This window comes from Furipterus horrens, unplaced genomic scaffold (assembly GCF_987537825.1).
Source record: "Furipterus horrens unplaced genomic scaffold, mFurHor1.1.pri manual_scaffold_2, whole genome shotgun sequence".
NCBI lineage: Eukaryota > Metazoa > Chordata > Mammalia > Chiroptera > Furipteridae > Furipterus > Furipterus horrens.
In genome coordinates, this window is record NW_028327172.1 from 158,023,908 (window position 1) to 158,046,228 (window position 22,321).

Here is a 22,321-nt window from a genome sequence, read left to right on the forward strand (position 1 = left end):
TTTGTTTAACTCAATGTAGCAAAATAATCATTTTAACACATAATCAACATAACAGTTATTTCACATATTTTTATACTAAGTTTTCTAAATCTGGTACGTAGTTCACATTTCTAGAATATTTCAATTTGGACTAGACACATTTTAAGAACTTAATTGACACTTGTGGCTAGAGGCTACCATATTGGGTCACACATGTCCGCAGCACATAATTTTGATACACTTCTGTTGAGGACAAAAAACAAATCTGAATAAACTCTGGCAATTGGTAGTCTCTCCTACAGTCTAAACCAAACACACAAACTAGGTGTCCAGGCAGATTTTATTAACTATGTCAGTGCTGCACATAAACGGCAAACTGGCAACACAACAGTAAACCCTCTGAACAACTGTAAGCAAATTCTACAGCCTAGGCAAAATGGCCTTCAATATTCAACTGACGCCCTGGCCAGATAGCTCAGTTAGTTAAGAGTATTGTCCCGATAGTCCAAGGTTGCAGGTTCAATCCCAGAAGGGGTGCATACAAGAATCAACCAATGAATGTGTAAATGAATGGAGAAACAAATCGATGTTTCTCTCTGTCACCCTTTCTCTGTCTCTAAACAATAAATAAAAATAAAAAATAAAAAATTAAATTGCTATCAAAAAGTTCTCAATTTCTTATACCTTCACAAACCAGAAGCGATACAAGAAAGGCTTTGTGTTTTTAAAAAGACTCATCAGATGCTTAAATCCTATTTATACAGACTACTAAATTTTCTTCTATTTTAAAAAAACAGTCTGTTCTTGATAGAAAGGTAAGTCATCACAACTTATACATTTTCTCTATTCATATTCTAATTCTGAAATCTGTATCTGGTTTCTGTTCAACTTTAAGAAAATGGCCTTAAGGATTGACCTGGAATGCTTTTCTACTTTGCTAACACTTAGGTTTGTAGTATCAGCAGCTGGTTTCTGATAGGTTCCTTTTTGGAGGGTGGGGTGTAAACTGTCAAGCAAATGGTTACTTTATTTTATACCATTTGGTGTACAAAAGCAATGATATGCTAGTTCATCTTTCTTTCCAGGAGAGTTCTACAATTTAACCTCTGCACATATTTTAAAAATATAAGTGGGTTTCCTTGTCTCCAGTCTTAAAATGTTCTCATCTTTCTCTAATTGTCTCTGTAGAGCGATCTTTCTTAAAGGCCAGTGACATGCCACTTCATCCTTGCTTAAATTCTTTTAGTGGTTTTCTATCACTAAGAGAGGGGTGATAAGAGCATGAATCCTATTGGCTAAAAGTTGGCCACCTGAGATATTAGCAAAGGAAATATTTGTCCTAATATTCTGCACAAATATGTACTAATAAGGCTTACCTACTAGTCAGATTTGATCTAATTCCAAAGACCTGGGTTCAGTGACCAAGATAGAGGACTTATAATGGTGGGTGGTGGCAGTGGAGTTTCAATAGTTTATTCATATCAAAAAGAGAAGTGTCTAGCTTCCACTCCACTCAGCAGAAGAACCTGTGCTACAGCATAATGTGGAGGCAGTGATGAGGCTCTGAGTTTTTCTGTGTTCTTATTTTATATAATATTTGGTAGAAACTAAAGTAGCATATAGAGATAGTTAATTTACATAAAGTTAGATGACTAGGTCATGAAAGCACACTGAAGAAATCAAAAACATTTAGAAATCATAGGGCTCTGACAACCAAATGATCATACTCCCATCCCCGATGGCTCAAGATTATACTTAATTAATGATATATCATGTCATCTGAACCTAAAACTACAGATCAAAAGAATACTGGACTCGTTTAAGGACAAATATGAATTCAAACTATTGTATACACGTGGATAGAGACTAATTCTATACTCCACTGCTGAATTACAACAAATTTAATGGAATCAGATTTTGAAGGCTTGTAAAGCCACTTCGAAGAAATAAGAATCACAGTATCATAAGAATTTCATTTCAGAAATATATTAAAGATTAATTATGCCCTATGTCTGTGTCTATATCTGGAATACACATTTCATGGCACATCTCTATTATCAAGTATCTGCCCTAAAAGAGGTCTATTTGCTGAATGACCAATTTGCTAAATTACTAAGAGGTTTTTTAAGAATTATAACTAACTGCAACTTTTTATCAGGAATTGTTAGTCCAGCTCCACCAATTGTAAACTTAATTCTTTTCATGTTTCAGGAACCAAGCAGTTTTTGAATGCTTAACATTTTATATGCAAAAGTTTAGGGTTCTCTCTAAACTTACCTTACCCTACTTTCTATTTTTGCATACTTAATGTCTTCTTTGCTCCTATATCTAGCAATGAAACACCTATCACAAATTATGCTAGACTAAGTTCCAGGTATTTGTCTTAATTTCTGGTGAATTGCTCATTCATCAAACTTAACCAGAGCTTCTATCAAGGTAGCACATTTAAAAAGGTATATTAAATAAGCCAAAAGTAGTGGCATGCTCCCACAAGGTAACATAAGATCCCTGCAATTTTGCGACCCTATGCTATACACTGTATTTTTCTCTCTGTATGACACACTTTCCCCCCGCCTAAAGTGGGGGTAAAATGTCTGTGCATCTTATGGAGCGAGTATTGCATCACAGACTGTGATGTGTATTACCTGACCTGTCAGCGGTGGAGATAACTGTTAGAAGAGGAAGCAGTGGGCCCACCCAAAACCCCTGGGGATGCTTAAATGTCCCACTTTACTGCTGAATCTCAGGGCATCTGGTCAGTATGAAGATAGTGAAGAACGTGGTATCAGTGATTGTGAGCAAGTGAGCTTCATAAATTCTAACACTAGCGATGATGAGTTCTTGGGGTTCCCAGAAAACTAGAAGAGTACTTGAACCTTAAAGTCTCTCCTAACTTGTTAATGACAGTGATGATGGTTCTTAATACTGCTGTTGACTGCTGTTCACTTTACATGGTTGAAATATTATTCTGTTATATTTTATTAAATATTTTAGTATGCCATTTGGTTCAGAATATTTTTTTTCTTATTTTCTTCCTCTAAACCTAGGTGCATCTTATGGTCAGGTGCATCTTATAGTGAGAAAAATACGGTACTCTGGCTATGTGGCTTGTCTCTGGGCAATTCTGAAGTCACCCAGATGTGAAGAGTCCAGGTCTTCTTTATGGAACTGTAGAAATCATCATTGCCAACCACTGATGTCATAAACTTGAAGTAAAAATTAAAATACACCTACAGGTCATAATAAAGTAGACTGCTAAATTGCTATATTTGTTAAATATTGAATGAAAAACTAGGATAACTAAGTTTTCATTACATTAGTTACTATATTCTAGTTCTTTAATGTAATAACAACTCTAATTTACTCAGCACTTATTATGCCAGGCATCTGGTATTAATTACCTCTAATTCTAATAACAAGCCTGCAAGGTAAGAATTTCCCTTTTTATAATTTTGAAAATGAGGCTGGAGAATTTAAACAACTTACTCAGAATCACAATGGTAGTCTGTAGACAATTAAAAAATTTTTAAAGTCTGTCTTGCTAATTTTAATAAAAATGCCTTTGCTTTCCTACTTTTTAATTTACATCTAAAGAATCATTTATATCAGTTCCATGGCTAGCATTTAAATGAAATTAAAATATATTCATCATATAGGGGATATATCCATTTAAGAGATCAGAATTTAAGTAAAATACTATGCTATTCTTAATTCACCCCCACATTTACTTATTATACTTTATTACTATATGTTCATATTTATAATTTAATAGGTTTGCTAAATTTATGAGTAGAAAATTAATTTCAAAAATAAAAGCATGTCATATTTAATGCAACATGAAATGGGTGAGATCTCTGCATTTTTGTTAAACTAAGATTTTGGATGTAAAGTAGATATGCATTTTTACATGACTTGACTACTTTATGTAGATCTTATAAATGGCAGAATGTAAAAAGTTTACTATGACATTTTATGAGTCCTGGTACTTCAAAGTTATAGACGCGGTACATTTTATTGTGAATGACAGTATAATGCTGCTATAATAAAAATGTCCTCTCAACTTGCTCTGTCCTGAAATGCCTGAAGCACTTCATTAAGTGTCAGAATGAAATATATGATGGAGAGAAGAACCAACTCTGCACTGTCTCATCTTTATAGCAAGGGAAACAGGATGGTACCAGAACAGTGCGTGGATAGGAGTTTGTTTCCATAATTATATAAGAATAGACTTGTGATGCCTTAATTATGCCATCTTTTTTTACACTACCGTTTTTCTGTGGATAATTCTCACTGTATGGGATGAGCAACATTTAGAATTCTTGGCAAGTTTTCAGTTATCCAAGTACTTTTCATTTCCATGAAGACCTAGGTTTCAGTCATGTGAGTTGATGTCAGGATGACCCAACTGTGACATAATTTATCTAAATGATATCCATCTTAAAAATCCAGTTCTATGGGGTACAAGTTTTATAAATCTAAAGCTGTCTTTCCCCTCCAATGCCTGCATTTACCTCCAATGCCAAATTCTCCACTTGGGCCTTTCTTGTTTCCTCCTTCAGAACTTTGCTTCAAAAACTAAAACTCATGCTTAGCCCCTTTCCTGTGGAGACCACTTTCCCTGTCCCCTCAGCTATATAGTTTCATTCTTAAAAACAAAATGCAACAAAATCCTCTCCCTACTCTTCTTCCCTTTCTTCTCTTCCTCTGTCAACGTTCTAGAATAAAAGTCTATTTCTATTCCTTAATTTCTTAACATCCTACAACTGGGCTTCTATCTTTAATAGCATATGGCACTGTCTTTAAGAATGCTACATGGTATTAAAAATAATGACTTCCGGGCTGTCATGTCCTCTGGTCTTTTCAGTTCAGCCCACAGGGTATTCTTTCCTTAAAGTCTCTTCTTCTTGAGTTTGATGACATTTGAATGTCTCTTGTTTTTTCTAACACTATGCTTTTATTCTGACACATGTTTTTCACACTCCGTTCTCCCTGGATCATCAGTTTCTTTTACCTCCTGACCTGTAGATATCCACACTTTTCATCTAGACTCATTCTCAACAAAAGCTATGCATCAAAAATACTCTGGCCCTTAAAAAAATATAGTTTTTTGGAATCCACAAGAGCTCCACTGAATGAGGTTCTCTGAGAGCAGAGCCCTGGAAGATGTATTTGTAAGAACCCCTCTGGTGACTTTGGTACATGGCCATGGTTGCAGGTGTTCCTCTTGCACCTCTTACATCTTCCTTCATTACTTTCTCCCTTGGCAAATTCATGGCATTCTGACCCTACATGCTATCACAATGCTAAGGTAATTAATTGTTCACTAGTTCTGGATTATTATAAGGAACAAAAATCATTATGTGGCCAAGTCTGGGAAAGATTAAACAAGAGAGGTTTATTTTATTGAAAGACCTCTTAAGGTCACATACATCTTCATACCTCTACAATGTTTAAAGCCCTCTTTATGAAAGGGCTGCTAGCATCAAAACTCATTTCCCACCTCCTATAATCCACTCTGAACATCAATGCCAAATATAAGTATAAGGAATAACTCTACTCTTGGCATTCCCCTCCTCTAACATTTTCAATTACCTTTGGATTAGAGCCAACCTTAAATTTCCTAGCCTGGCATTCAAGGCCTTTTAACATCTGCCTTGAACCTTTGCAACTTGCTTTTAGCCTTCATTATATGATTAAAAATGTATAGACTTTGAAATTAGACATATTTGGGTTGAAACTATATTCTAACTTGGCCAAGTAATTTAAATCCTACAAGTCTCATTTGCTCATAAATGCAGTAAGATAATACAGCTTCCACCTGAAAAGCATATTTGGAAGATTAGAAGTTGGTCATTCTCATACTCTGTGCTGAGGTACTTGCTATCACCTACTAAAAACAGTGGTTTTTACAAAGCAAGATGCCTGGGCTATGCCTTGATAAGCCTGTATGTGGACTTGGAAGGTCTCTAGAACTATACTGTACAATAAATATGGTAGCCTCTAGCGAAATGTGTTGTGAGTGTAAAATGCTAGATTTTAACCCATATGAAAGGAACAATGCAAAACACCTCATTAACAATTTTTTAATTGATTACATGTTGTAATATTTTGGCTATATTAAACAAAAGATATTATCCACATTAGTTGTGAATAATATATTGACTTTAATGTGAATAATATATTGACTTTTTCATGTAGGTATCAGAAAATTTAAGATGATATATGTGCCACATATTATATTTCCACTGAACAGCACTGTTCTAGAATGTGCATTTTTAACAAGTTCTCCCAATGATTCTGTGGTAGGTAACCTCAGATCACCCTCTGAGAAACAATATATAAAATTTAAGCTCTATAAAAGAACTGATGCCTTCATAGATCTTTATATCCCCAGGCTTCTGAACATTGTAGGCAGTTCAACAATATAGCACTAACTGAATTTAGATATACTTTAAATTTTACGCCATCAAAATTTATAAAAATATTTCATTAGAAGTTCTACGTTTGTTCTCCCCCATTTAGTTCCTAAAGAATTATTTTTGAATTACATCTCTTAAAAAATTTGAAACTAGCTTTGATTTGTTTCCAAATCATAAAAAGTTTATTATCCCTATGGTTATTTGACTTTGTGTAGAAATTGTCTATTTATCTGACTACATTCCAAAATTGTTGAATATTATGGTATTCAGGTTCTTCATTTAAAACTAGTAGTTGACACTAAGCCAGGAATAAGTATTACAGCATAGTAATAAAGCCAGAAGAGAGAGAGAGAAAAAAAAAGAGACATTTGGGGGAAGGAGGTCTCTATTTATGGACAAATGTGGTGAAAATGGCTGACCACTCTGGAAGTAGAGAAAACTAGAAGAGAGTCAATTAGAAATATGCAAGCTAATGCTAGGATGAAGAAGAATCTTGACTTTAATGACTGTTAGAAGAGAAACAGTCACAATGAAGATTTTCCAACTTACCTCATTGCCACGTTGCTACCATCAATAACTATTGGTCTCAGATTTTCTCCATCATCTGTCACAATCTCTTGCATTGGAGAATCAGACCGCTGAGATTCCAGGGAGGATGGTTCCCGCATTATACTGTTAATTGTACTAACTGTTTGTTCGGCCTCACTTTTATTTCCAAGTTTGACAAGTTCTCCCAAAATATCATTGATTAAAGCATCAGTACCAAGTTTGTTTAGCACAAGCTGGACTTGTTCTTCAGAATAACCTAACTTAAGTGCAAACTCCAGTTTTGTTTGGTATTCTCGCACCACATCAGGGGGTTTCTTCACTTCCCTGGATGTAGTCTGGGCCTCTTCGGGTTTAAAGTCTTGCAAAATTTCATTGCGTTTAAGTATGTGAGGAGCCTCTAAGCAGGGAGACCAGCATAGCTGTCTGTGAGTCTTGGTTAATAAGCATGGCTCTACTGAAATGCTACTCAATTGCTCTGACTCATTATCAGAATTTGTGCTTTCTTCTGAGTCACCAGAGCTTGCATTTTCTTCGGACACCTCTTTTTCTTCCTTCCCAGAATTAACTCTATCCATTGTTGGTTTTTCTATCATTGACCAAGGTACAGATGTACTTAAGTGTGGGTCAGTGCTCTCCACATAAAGGTGGCCTAGGTCATGCCTCAGATGATCCTTCAAGCCCATGAAGCTGTTATGTGTCCTTGACTCCACTTTGCTGTTTTTTCTGTATTCCTGAATGCAGAGCACCCCGTATTCCTAGAGAAAAATGTAAACTATTTAGAATTTCATATTATTTCATTCGTCTCAATGTACAAGTTAGAAGAGAACTACCAAACTATAAATACCTACTTCATGCTATGTCTGCACTCTCTCATCCCTCAACACCCTCGCCCACACAGTATCATTCTGTGTTTGCAAATGACACTAGAAATTAGAAAGGCCATGTCACCTCTCCAAGGCAACAAAATAAGTAAATAGTGGAACTGGATTTTTTTAAACCAATTTTTTGTTTGATCCCCAAACCCCTATTCTTTCCATTATATCATGCTATTTTTCAGCCTTGATGAAAGTGACTTTTCCACTGCTAAGAAGACCTATCTATGTTTCTGGAGTGACATATAGAATACTAGCAAAAATAATTTTTAGACATGCTATGATAGTGTTATGTACATTTTTTTCTAAAAGAATTCTTTAAAAACCTGTAAAAATTCTTTTAAAGAGAAAGCAATATGGAAAGAAAAACATTAACTTATTATAATTGTACAAGAATTAATTATAAAATTAATAATTTTAACAATCTAAAGACATTTCAATAATAATTCTAGTACTGAGTTGAAAGAGCACATATTCAACAACCAACAAGGAATTACATAATTACAGAGCCCATTATACTCCACTTAAGAGATGAGAACTTCTGCCCTAATAATCTTTATTTTGTGAATATTTTACGATTATACTACCCTTATTAAGCTCCAGGGACACTACAGTCAATTTCATTCCAGGGAGTGAGGAAAAGCTCTTTTATTCTATGCACATTTATAGAAAGCAGAGAAATAAAATACTGCACATAAAATTAGTAGCAAATAATTAGGTACACTGAACAAATAATGTTATCTTAATTTCTTGAATTTTATGGCAGAAAATATTTCTCTATCGTTTCAGATAATTAACTATTATCTGCATTTATTAAAAAGTCATCCTCTTCTTCTACTTCCCCCTATAAAAATGCTTTTACTGCTTTACTCTTTTCCTTACAGTCTATTGGGAATAATTGTTATTTCTCTACTAGGAATAAGTTAGCAAAATAAAATTATATTCTCTCGTGCTTCATTGTAAGGATTATATTTATCTTAGTAGTTTAATTATTAAGGCAATTCCAGTATTATATCCATGGATAACATTAGTAAGCCAGTGATAGCTGAATTTGAGACTGTCATAAAACACCTATTTAAAATCCTAAAAAAAGAAATTGGAAAAGCATTTCATTCTAAAGCTCTTCAACATCTTATTTACACTAGAAAGGAACTATTATACAAATGTTAAAAGAAAATGCTAAGTGATTTTTTTAGGTCATTTGAATGTATATTGGGTGAACTTACTAGAGTTAAATATTTCTACATAATGAAATAAATTATATTAGTTATGGTAAATACTGGAAGAGAACATGGAATCTTTAGTCTGATACAATACACTTAATATTCCTTCAGTGTAGAACTCCTACACGCTTTTACAGGAGTTTCTACAGATTTTATCCTTTGAGAAGACAGATAACTTTAATATCACTGTTCTACTAATGGGATCATTCATTAGTTTTAAAGAAACATCAAACTCCCTTGGCTCCTGATTGCATAATTGATAAAAAATACTCGTTAGGAGAGCTCCATATACATCTGCTCCATTATGAAGTTGTATCCATTTTAATATTTTTCTACTAATATGGATATATATGAGCCCAATTATTGAGAATTAAAGGGATTTTGAAAGCAAAGTTTTACACTCGCTGATTTATTAACTACTGTAATATACTGACACCATAATGAAAGTAACAAATCACAACAGCATCCTAATAAAGGGATACAGTTATAAGAAAAATCTGCACCATGGCCTTCACAGAGCTCCCACCAAAAGTATCTAATACAAGGAAAACCTATTGGAAGCTGGGCTGCCTAGCAACCAGAAGCTGGTTGCTAAGCTGCGCTCTTTTAACATGCCACCATGAATGCTAGCACAGCAAAAGAATAAATTTGGTATGAACAAAAGCCTATAAAAGAGACTGGGACTTAAGTGCGTCTGGTTTATCCTCAGAGAACAATGCAGCTGCCAAACCAATCTGGAAGCTCCGACATCATTGTTCTGTAACCCTCACAATCTGCTCTGACTGCAGGAAGTGTATTTAATGGGCAACATTTTTGATCTCTCCTGAAAAGTTTGGGTTTTGCATAAGTGCTGTTGTGAGACAATTCTTCATGATAATAATTCACTGACCAAATCCCTAAATTAAACTAGTAAGTATTATTTTAATTTTGAGCTGTAGTGTTTTTCTTATGGACTGTTTCAAACAAGATAAATACTTTATGAAAAATACAGCCAGTGGGGAAAATTAGAATGAAATATTATGTTTACAGTGTAAATTATTCTTAATTTTTATATTTTTCAAAGAAAGAAAACCAAATACTGTGAAGTGTTTAATATAAAAACCCTAAAAAGTATTTCAATCCTTCTATATCACCTTCAATCTAATTTAAAAAGTGTTGATGACACTATGTAAATCTGCTATATACTTCTATTATATGCCCATGATACAACAGAAAAAAATGAGATTATCAGTTGTTTGCTTTTTATAATATTAAACCAGATAAAACTCATTTGTATACAAATATATTTAGTGAATATCACACACATTTAACTTGTGATAATTCATGTAATTTATATATACTATTTAAACAAAAAGTCTGAAAGAATTGGGCTAACATGTAATAATTGGAATATATGTAAGTTTGAGCTAACCTACTTTAAAAAAAATTAACATCAAATTTTGTTGGAAAATAATTTTTCTTTTAAAAGATTCTGATTTAGCTTTTTTTTTCACTCTTTCCATTTTTCACTGGTTACCTGAGAGAAAATTATTCAATGTCATCTTGTCCTAAATAAGCAGTTAAATGTTTAGTACCAATAAATCAACTAAGTATGAAATAGTACAAATAAGGTCAACTGAGTTCAAATACCGGGCCTATAAACTGCATACATTTTCTCTACTACCTAATATAAATTTGAAATAACCTGATTTGTACTGATCTAAATGGTAAAGATTTGTTTTTGGTTTTTTTTAAACTTTAACCTCTAAAATGTTTCCTTACCCACTTGTAATCAATAAAGTATTGTCATAACTTAATATGATACTTAGAAAAGAATTTGGCAATATCTTCAAATCATTCAATTAAAAATTAAAGGCTACAATAAAAATATTTTTATATGCTGCAGTACTTGTCAATGTACTGTGTAAAACTTACAAGTAATTATTATAAGAATCTTAGGATAAAGACTGGTATATGGAAAAAAAAAAGAATGGTATATGATCTTTTGTTCAGTGCCTTAAAAATGATCAATATAGTTTTGAAAAAGAAAAGATAGCAAAGACTCTCATAATACCACAAAATGTATTACATGTATGATAGAAAATACTTTTCTCTTTAATTTCTAAACCATTTATAGGCTTTTTAAGTTTTATATTTACTCAAGTGGAAGTATATATAAATCATCTTTAGTCAACTATTTATTAATAAGGGTAATTTTCTTCAGTTCCTGAAGAAGCAGCCTAGACCAAGTTTCACACACAAAGTAGGTCACAGTTTATACTCTGATAGTTATCAAATAACTCCAAGAAGTATGGCTTAACTTTTAAGCTTAATATCAGGAATCCATTATAACTGGTCTTTACATACTGTATTCATGAACACAAAGATATTGGGCAAAAATACAATGGTCTGAAAACAGATTTCTACACTTAAAAAGCTATAGATTCCCTCTTGATAATGTATTGAAAATGAAAACAATTTTTGCTAAAGACCTAAAAGTTAAAAATCAAAAAATATTTTTCAAAAAAAGAACTAAATTTTCATAATTTTGTAGATGATGATGGAGTATAGCTAATTATATTACTGATCAAAGAGAAACTTTAATGATATAATGGCTATTTTACTAGCAATTTGTTGCATACACACAAACTCCACATTTAGTGAGATTTTCTCAAAGTTCTCATTAGATGCCTTGGATAATCCTTCATCTCTAATCAAAAATTCTCACAGAGCCTCACATTAATCAGGAATATTAAGACCATAAACTTGTTAGATCAATTTATTTGTTTGTAATGTAAAGTTATAATGCCATAAAGTGGGTTCTGGTTGTTACCCAAATGGTAATACTAAGAGAACAATGAAAATAAAATAATGAATATGTAATAACTACCTACTGCTGTAGTCTCTGTGTATTTAATTACTACTGTATTTCAGTGAGTGCTGTTGTCTGCATGGCTCTAGCTAACAAAGGAAGGATGTCCCTTTGAACAGATTGGTTAATGCTCCAGGGCAACAGATGTCTACTGGAACTGCAGGAGCCAGCAACTGGTGGCCTGCCCATCTTCTGAAAACTTTCAATAGACTTATGCATATGTTCACACAAAAGGGCATGTGGAAGAAATAAAAACCTCTCTTTAACCCTTTATGCTCTTTCTTTCCCTCCCAACTGAGAGATGAAAGTCTTTGTTTCTTCCTCCCTTCCCCACTACAGAACTCTTGAAAGCAATAGTTCTTGAAATGACATCTTCAATCTAATATCTGGAACTCATGCAAGGAAAGAAAAAGATGGGAGAGAAGAAATTAGTAACTCTATGTGAATACTGAAATTGCTGACAAAGCAACTGGATGCTTAATGATCATATTTAAGACAAGTTATTTGAAACATTTGCCCATATCCATCCATCTCCCCTAGGTAGGTTTTTAAGACAATGGAAAAATCTATCAAATCTTAGTATTACTTTACAGCACCTAGGTCTGACAGTGACACTTAAAGAAACATAAGGATGTGATAAGATAAAATCTAAATTTATTGTTTATCAAAATATCAGAACATGTAACTATCACTTATCTTTAATTACTAAATGATTACATGCCATGCCTAACGTCTTGCAAATGCTCGTGAAGCTGTAATTATAAAACTCCAGAATTATAAAAATGTAAAATACCTGCTTCACATATTTTACACAGATAATTTAATTTTCTGGTATTTTTGCACTATATAGTAAGTTGTAGGCTTTCTTTTCATTTGAGGTGCTTTCTATCCTTTACAGAGTTCAAATAAAACTTTGAATATTTACTAAAGTTTAACTTCCAAGGCATTAAGTAGCACAGATACTCACATTAACAGGAAAATACAAAGACACTGGTTTCTGTAGCAGCTTCAGCAGTAACTCCTTAACACAATTCTAGCTGCAGACTTCCAGGCAGGCAAGAAAAACAATGAATGGTTGAACAGATGGAATGGCAATGTCTTTGCTTAACCTACTACCAAGTGAAATAACAGCCAATCATAGGCCAGAAAGCTCACAATTAGTTGGCTAGGCAGATGCAAGCCAACCTCAGCACCCTGCGTCCAGGTTTTTTAAGATAAGCAAGTTGATGTCACTCTTGGGGTCGGCAGGGGCAGCATGTGTATTAACGAGGGGTGTGAGGCAACAATAGGCCATACAAAGCTGACTAGTAGGCAGCTGCTCTTTGAGAGCAGTCATTAGGGAGCAGGCTGCCAACAAGAAACACCTGGCTTGGGCAGGCATCAGCTTTTCCTCCCTGTTTTTAATGCATGAAACAAAGAAACCAATTATATTTGAAGTAGTAAAAGTTGCATATTTCCAAAAAGTTGAGGCTATACTCTAGCATAGCTTTTTGTTTCGAGAAATACAGAAAAGGAGGTATGTCAAAGTAGCAATTAGTGACTGCAGCAATCCCTTTTTTGTAATAAGTGAGTTACTGGTGAAATGAGACATAAGGTTATAATAAAACTATTTGCCTGGAAATACTGGGAAATCTAAAGTATTGGTTAATTTGTTGCAATACAATAAATAGAAAAAAAGATGATGAATATAACATTGCAAAAGAAAATGGTTTAAGGGCTTACAAACAGAACTGATTATCGAAAGTAAATTCACTCAAGTATAGTGTAGTAAGGTATTCCATAAAAATAAAACAAGTTTGGTGCAACTTCGTACCAAATGACTCATTTGAAATATACATATAGGCAAAACTAACTTCAACCTAAAATCACCAGGGTAGCATATCTTATTTATGTCAGATAGTAGTGTAATATTCTTCCATGATAAATACTAGTTAATCATGTAATGAAATAAAAGCAAAATCTTTATATACCTGTTAAAATTATTTGTGTTTCATAAAATTTGTAAGATGTGATATTCAGATTTCAGTTCAGCAACATAATAAACTTTATAAGGAAAGAAATATTGTGATTTTTTTTGAAGGATATAAAGTATACAAAAAACAGCACCCTCAGTGAGAGAGCTTGTTATCCCTGATTTATTTCAGAGTTTCATACTTGCAGTATTTATAATGCTATGGGCTACTTGCTTTTGAGGGCTGCATAAGTTATATCTATTTTGAGTGGCCTCTAAAGATGAAAAAAATTCAATCAAAATTTAAACACCATCAGATGTGAGAAAATTTCTCTACTACAGAAAAAGGGAATCTAGAGCTGTCCTACTACATATACTTACGTGATGTAGTACACACATGTACATACACACAAGTATCCCCTTTTCATTTCAGTGCAAATATAAAAAAAGGCAAAAAGCTGCTCTTAATACAATATTTTGATATATGCTGATTCAGGCAGAGCCTAGGTTTTTCCATTATACATATAATCATAAACTCTAAAGATATAAAATTTGGTTAGAGCACCCCAAACAATCTAAATCAATCTCTCCTTTCATATACATATATAGAGGTTATTCATAATTAATCATTTGTGAATATTTAGAAAAACATAATATAGGCTGGGACTCTTGGTCATGTCCTTATTGTGCTCTCTCAAATGTAAATAAGCTCTTCTTTATGTACAAAATCAGAGTAAGATGTACTCTACATGGTTAAAAATCTTCAGTTATCTCATTAAAAGCATTCCTAATACCTCCTAAAAGCCTAAACATTACTGTTGTTTCCAGAAAAAGTTGAAATATAAAGTATGATCTATAGAACACCATTTGTCTATAGATATCTTTCACCAAGAACTTAAAAGTATATCATATCAAAAATATTAGAAAATTTTAAAATCTAAAAATATTTTTTAACTAAATTATTTGATTCTAAATGACATACTAACTTCTAAAGTAAGACTAACTTCTAAATCAAGAACTTTCTTTTTTTTTTTTTGCCAAGGGTTACAGTAATGCTTCTGCAATAGTTAAGCCCATTGTCTAATTTCATAGGCCTATTAAAGATAAAGAATCTCTAGTATTACATAGTTCATTGTAAATTATAGTGATTTACATAGAATTCAAATTTTATGACTTGGATAAGCATAACCTTAAAGAAACGAAGAAAATTAAATTTTTTTCCCTTTTTTGGTTATAAGGTAGTACTTCTTTTTGAAAATTCATGAGTAAAAGGTATGAGCCCTGAAAGGAGTAAGAAAGATAAATCTATGCCACTAGTATGGCTTAGTAAATGTACTTCTGGTAAAACTGAGTTTGATTAAAAGAGATTAAAAAAACAAACATATGTTCATGCAAAGTAGTTAAAACTAAAAGACAATAAAACTTAAGCTATACACTGACTAGCAAGAGCAATATTTATGGTCAATATTTATGAATTTATATTAAAACCTTTTTCTTTTGTATATACAAAGGAAACTCTTTAGTATGAATAGACAGCCTTCTTCTTTCCCTTGGGTTCTCTTTCTTCTTTTTTGTCCCTTGCTACTATAGTTACTATTTTATAGCTTTAATTCAGGAAGAGGACTCTTCTCACTAATTCCTACCACTGTGAACACAAAGAATGAGAGAAAACTTTCCAAGAGCTCAGCAGGCACCCTGATCTCTAGTACTGGATTAAGCTTTTTTGCAATAGCAAATAAATGCAGTGATCTGAAAAAGCTAATCAAATCCTGCTGTGGTATTTAGATTATCTGGGTTGCTACTATTGAATAATGTTAAGCACATTAAAACATCTGGGTGAAAAGACGGCCCTAGTCTGTCTCTCTTAGTCACACGGCCCTAGTCCACCTCCCACCACAGAGCCAATACAAACAGCTGTCAGCTCTGCTTGGATCACTGCCAAAAATGACTGTGCAGTTATGACACAAGAAAACAGGACAGTGTAGTTTTAGGTGGATACTAAAATCTGTCATTGCTAAGGCTGTGTCTAACATCTGAAACTTCAACTATACGACAGGCCCTTGTACACTTGCTGAGGTATGAATGTGAAACTTTTGAGTTTTAATGCTAGTGTTTGAAATCAATTCTCTTTGTAAACCCTCTTCCTGATACCTTTCTCCTAATATGGGTGTGTTCCCCTTTAATATGCAATCTCTTTCAACCCTAACAATAACACCATAAAAGATTATTATATGAAATTTTACCAATTGTCCCCCTAAACTTAAAAGATTATAAAATTATTTTTGAGAGTTAAAACTACAAACCAACCAACCAACAAAAAACCTCATTTATACACATGGTGTAAAAGAATGCAGCAAAATCAATCAGGCACTAACTCTAATCTCTGGGTTATTATATTTAGGAAGTCAAATGCACCATGAGAGCTTTAACATATTTTATTTTCTTTGGGTCTTGGTTACTTTCATTTCTTAAGTTACTCCTTTCTTGAATACCCCCTAAGTACATCCCTGCCAGACTGATTTTCAGACACCACTTTTATGCTTAAAAGTCTCTGCAACAAATCATAAATATCTGGTTCTCTGCTTTGTTTTCAAGGTGCCTTCTACAGCCTGGGCCCCTCCTGGCTCTCTAGTCTTATTTCCCATTTCACTTAAGGTGAAGGGATAGCACAAGTGAAGTCCCCGTAAGTGTTCTCTTGCACTGCCCCATCTACCCAGACCACACCCGCTATTCTGAATCCAGCTCAAGGTTTATTTTCCCCTAAAACCTTCCAGGACTGGTTCAGTTTTTATTGATGTCCAACTACTTTGAATTTCTATAGCATGAAGAGTCTGTACTGCATTAATATAAGCATTTATTTATGAACCAGGCTATAAGCTTCACGAGGGCAGAGCCATGTAGTCTCCCATAATCCGCACGGAAGAAACCTTTGTGTGCAACAATGTGAAGGTATCTTGAAGACATCTGAGTGAAAAATATGACCAGTAAAAAAAACTCCTGCAAATATGAATGCAGGCATTCATATGAACAAAAATGCTCCCCTGCTAGTTTTTATTTCTCTTTCGTGACAAGGTGAGCTTATCAAAGAGGCCTCAGCTATTTGCAATGTTCCTGTAGCCACGGTTCTGCCACTGGGGCTGCTTTCCGCATTTCATTCAGCTGTGGAACTGAGTGAGCACAAGCCTCTCAGTGATGAGAGGTCTTCTCATGCAGTCTCCTCCTCTGGCTTCAACTTCCCACACAGAGTGCCATCTGTTGGAGTAATACTAAGGCCTCTGCCTCCTCATCTGAGGATGACTAATCTGATGGGTAAATCTGGGAAGAGCAACTGGGAAAGCAAAGCCCAGCTCCTGACTCACAAACTTCGCTTCAGGATCTGCACAGGTGTAGAGTATATGGTTGCTTTGCTCTCCAGCACTGCCTGAGGTTGAGTGGTGAAGTCTTTCTAATTTGGGAGTGCAATGTGACTAAGCCCTTTATGCTGTGATCTTAAGCCACATTCTACAATAGCTGTATCAAAACAAAACAAAACAAAAAACCCTGCTCTTTTTGATGTCCATCTGCCTGGCTCCCTTGTCTATTTCTCAGTTGGCAGTTGGTTCAGAACTAAGGCAGGAAAAAGACCCCTTCAAACAATATTCAACAGTAAAAAGTTTTGTTATAAAGAACTATTATGGAAAAAAAGTGATAAAAAGACTTACATATATTAACTCTGATCAGACTATTTATATTTTTATTTATTTTTAAATACTTTATTTATTAATTTTGAGAGAGATGGGAAGGGACAGAGAAAGAGAGGGAGAGAAACATCAATGTGTGGTTGCCTCTTGACACCCCTAACTGGGGACCTGGCCTGCAACCCAGGCATGTGCCCTGACTGGGAATCGAACCTGCAACCTGTTGGTTCACAGGCCAGCGCTCAATCCACTGAGTCACGTGTGCTAGGGCTGATCAGACTACTTTTAAAAATACATATAAAGTTTTTTTTTTAATTCTGTAATAAAGAAGATAATGCTCCTCAAAGTAAAATGTCTTAGAGTTTGATTTAAAAAAAAAACTTTCTATGCCATATCACTAAGAGCAGACAACCCTCAGTTGTCTTAAGAGTTCGGAGATAGATACTAAATAAATCCACAAAATCAGTTTTTCTTTCCAGTGGTCTAAAAACAAAAGATTTTCTATAGTCATTTTAAATGACGACATAACACATATTCTTAGACCTCAAATATTTCTCAGTGATTAGCTTCCCATTTAGTATTTTAAAAATTTCATTAAATACATAAGTCTAAATGATCATCTTAAATTTTTATGAAACTTATACATACTCAAGAAACAAAGAATTTTAGAAAAGGTTAAGGAATACAAATCACATCCAAAATGCTACTGTAATAGGTTACTAAACAGCTAATATATGAGGGAATAGTGGAGAGGAAATTCCTGAGGAAAAAAAGGCCATAGTAGATGATTTTAAAAGAATCAGAAAGCACATGATATCATCCAAATTAACAAAACACAGGTATATTTGGTATAATTAAAACTGAGTAAGAACTGACCAAAAAAGTGTAACTTTATATAAAATATATAAGACAGTCTCGGAATTATATCACAACTGGACGATAGTGAAATGACTCTTTATCTCGTATGGTAATGACAATATTTACAACATCATTATCAAAACCTAGCCAGAACTCCTCTCCTGATGCCATGGCACAGTTAGTTATCTCCTACTCTGGCATTCCTCATTTAAAAAAGAAAATTCTCACCCAGGAATATTTTTTCATTGCTTTTAGAGAGAGGGAAAGGGAGAGGCATCGACTGGTTGCTCCTGTACATGCCTGGACGGGGGACCAAACCCATAACCTGATATGTGCTCTCTGACTGGAATTGAACCTGCAAACCTCTGGTAATAAACAACACTCCAACCAACTGAGCCATACTGGCTGGGGCTGACATTCCTCACTTGTACCTAGTATGTGCTCATATCTGCACACAATTATACCTTCAGGCTACACATACCAGCTGAAGATGGGTGCCTGTCTTATTCTTTAGGTATTAAATAACTGCTTAGCAAACTACTTCAAAGCTGCTTGACCAAAAGGATTGCGAAAGTGAAATCGACAGATTTAGGCTATAAAGAATAGCTAGAGCAAACAAAATTAAAATAGGGCTCTATCATTAGGTTTGTCTGTTTTTACTAATGGTCTAGAAGAGATAATAGCATATTAAATGTAAAGGAACTCAGAAAAAGCTAAAACATGGTGTACAGCAAATATACACAAGAAGCTGCAAACAACTATGACTCAATAAAAGTTCTTATTAGTGATCAAGATAGAAACTAGTTCTTTATATACCAATTCTTATAAGATGGAAAAACAAAGTGCTTCAGTTAATACTTCCAATGGTCCTCATACTACTGATTTTAGACAATTGTCCTGGTGAGCAAGAAACTGAAAAACATTGAGGCAAACAAAATGAATGTTAGAACATATGCTCAGTGAAATTAGCACAAAAGTTTAAAAGAAAATTTTTCTTTGTAGAGTTCTATTCATACCAGAGGGTGAGGTAATAATTTAGACATTAAATTTATTATTCTGAGCACTTAGGACAAGATTCCTTCTAAATACAAATCATCATATACTATAATTAAATCTACAATATGAATCATCCTAAACAGCTGCCAATGCAATTTGATTGTAACCTCTAAGAGGACAGGGATTCTCGTGTTTTGTTTTCTGATTTACCTGCAGCACCCAGGAGAGTGCCTGGCACACAACAGGCGCTTAACAAATACGTGCTAAATAAATGATGACATTTCAATACCAGGGCCAAAATCTCTTTCTCAGATTTACTTGTTCTTTGCTTACTTTATATAACCTATACTCCAGCCAAACACAAGTATTTAAAGCAGTGGCTCTCTCAATTTGGTTACACATTGGAACCATCTGGGGAGGTTTAAATACAGTATTTAGATTCCAGAGTTCCACCCCTAGAGGTTTATTTATTTATTTATTTTGGTTGGGATGAAGCCTGGCCATACTCTAGGTGATTCTCATGTGTAGCCAAATTTAAAAACACTGACCTCAAGTTTCTTTCTTCTAAAATAACTATGTACAGCTTTGCATGCTGAAATCCTACCCCCATTATTACTGAAGACTCAGCTAAAAACCAACCTTGCCATGAAAACTTTCCTGGAACACTGGTAAACTTATCTTTGGATTATTGAAGTTTTGCACAGGGCCTGATGTAGCTAGGATTTAATAGATATTTGAGTGAATAATTCTGGGAGCATGACACATAGTATAAACACAATACATATTTATTAAAGGCATGATGTACAGTTGGTTCTTATTATTCATGGATTCTGTATTTGCAAATTTGACTACCTCATAAAATTTGTAACCCTGAAATTAACAGTCGAGGTGCTCTGGAGTCATTCAACAGACACACACCTGAGCAGAGAGACAGAAAATGTGAGTGGCTCAAGGCACACATTCTAGCCGAGGCTGAACAAAGTGAAGCTTTCCCTTCTTCCAGCTCTCATACTGTAAACCAGTGTCCTAAAAAGGACTATTTAGTGCTATTTTTTTTGCATTTTTGTGCTTTTTCTTGGTGAATTTGCTGTTTCAATGGCCCCCAGCTTAATGCTATCTATTGTTCCTAAGAGCAAAAGGGTTGTAAAGTGCCTTCTGGAGAAAATAGGTGTTAGGTAAGCTTTTTAAGACATGAGTTACAGTGCTGCTGGTCTTGAGTTCAATGTTAATGAATCAACTATATATATATTAAATAAGGTTTCTTTAAACAGCAAGACATGTACAACAAGGTTATGTACTGACTGGTCGATGAAAATGTTTTGACTTGAGGTTCACAGTAGTCCTGTGTTTCCTACAGAAGCAAAGGTTCAGTATTTGCAGCAACTTTACAGAACATAACTACAATGAAAAACAATCAGCTGTAATTTCTCCCTCTTCACAACTTACTTAGAGATCTTACCTACAATTTTTAATAGCAGTTTTATTCAGCAAACAGGACCCTCCCAGGGCCTGGTGCTGAGAATACAGCAAGAACAAGCAAGTCTTCTTCTCTCACCAAGTTTATGGTGCAGAGTGGGGTGGGGGAGAGGGAAAGATTATTAACAATACATGTCAGGTGATGGGTAAGTGCTACAAAGAAACTTTGAATCAGGGAAGGCTTCACTGATAACGTAATAATCGTTCAGATACCTAATGAAGTGAAAGGAAATATGTAATAGGGAGGATTAATTATAAAGCCCTGAGATGAGAGTGTGTTCACGCTCAGCAAGGTGGCCAGTATGACAGGTAGCAAGTGCGCAAGGGGATGAGTCAGATAATGAGGCCAGAAAGTAAGGACAAGGGAAGCCAGGTCCTGTAGAACTTCGAAGGGCAATGCTTCTCAAAATTTACACAGCAAATGAACATATGCGGTTCTTGAAGATTCTGATTCAGGAAGTCTGGGGTGGGGTTTGAGATTCTGCATTCTAACAAGCTCACAGCAGAGGGAGTAATGTGACCCTATTTTATACTAATGTCTTATAAGCTTGACCTACTTCCACACTTCCAATTAAGTTACATAGATCTATATATTTTTGTGCCTGTACCATATATTAAAAACTGCAGATTTATAATATATTGGGTACCTTGCATGTGCACATCTTCTATCATTAGTTTTTCTCATTTTCATATTTTTATCCTGGCTGTTTTTGCATGTACATGCTTTCAGATACTTTAGAATTGTTTTGACAAGTTTTAACCAAAACGCTGTTGGGAGTTTGATGGAGACTGTGCTGCAGTAATACTTGCTTAAAAAGCACTGCTGATTATATTAATCAAGAACAATTTATTGAAATTTTCTCTTTCAATATAGTTACCTAAATTTCTTAATGGGGACTTATAAACCTGTCTTAACAGTATCTTGCTTTTGTTCTTGTTGCTGTGAATGGAGGGTTTTTCCTTCCCCATTATATTTTCTACCTAGTTATTGTTGGCATCTAGAAAATATTTCTATTCTTATTCCTGTACAAGCTTTTATGAAGTAGGTATTTCAGTGACCTCAATGTTTCTATTAGTGTTTCACCAAGGCTCTTAGGTTTTCCAGACATAATAAAATCATCAGATTGTCTCTTCCTTATCAATTTGTGTATCTCTTGATCCACACTTTTATCTCATTACATTGTAATATTAAATAATAATGATTATTTTGTGTTGTTCCTGATGTTAATGGGAATGCCTCTAATGTTTTATTAAGCATTATACTGATTGCTGGTTAGGTTGTACACACACATAGATATACAGCGCACGTGGGCGCGCGCGCGCGCACACACACACACACACACACACACATCACCTCAGGCAAATTTATCTCCCCATGTCTGTTTCCTCAACTCTAAAAAATACGTAATATGGTTATTTTGAAATTTAATGAGCTAATAAATATAAACACTGGAACAGTGCCAGGCATAT

At 34.3% G+C, this 22,321-nt stretch overlaps 1 protein-coding gene across 1 annotated transcript in view; it reads right to left on the minus strand.

The window, feature by feature from the left end:
* LOC150019808 (putative ribonuclease ZC3H12C) overlaps positions 1-22,321 on the minus strand; it is a 54,689-nt gene that overhangs the window by 18,902 nt on the left and 13,466 nt on the right. Inside the window, exon 2 of the mRNA XM_090268062.1 lies at positions 6,948-7,702. Coding sequence (XP_090124188.1) covers positions 6,948-7,702 — 755 coding nt within the window. The remainder of the gene's footprint in view (positions 1-6,947; positions 7,703-22,321) is intronic.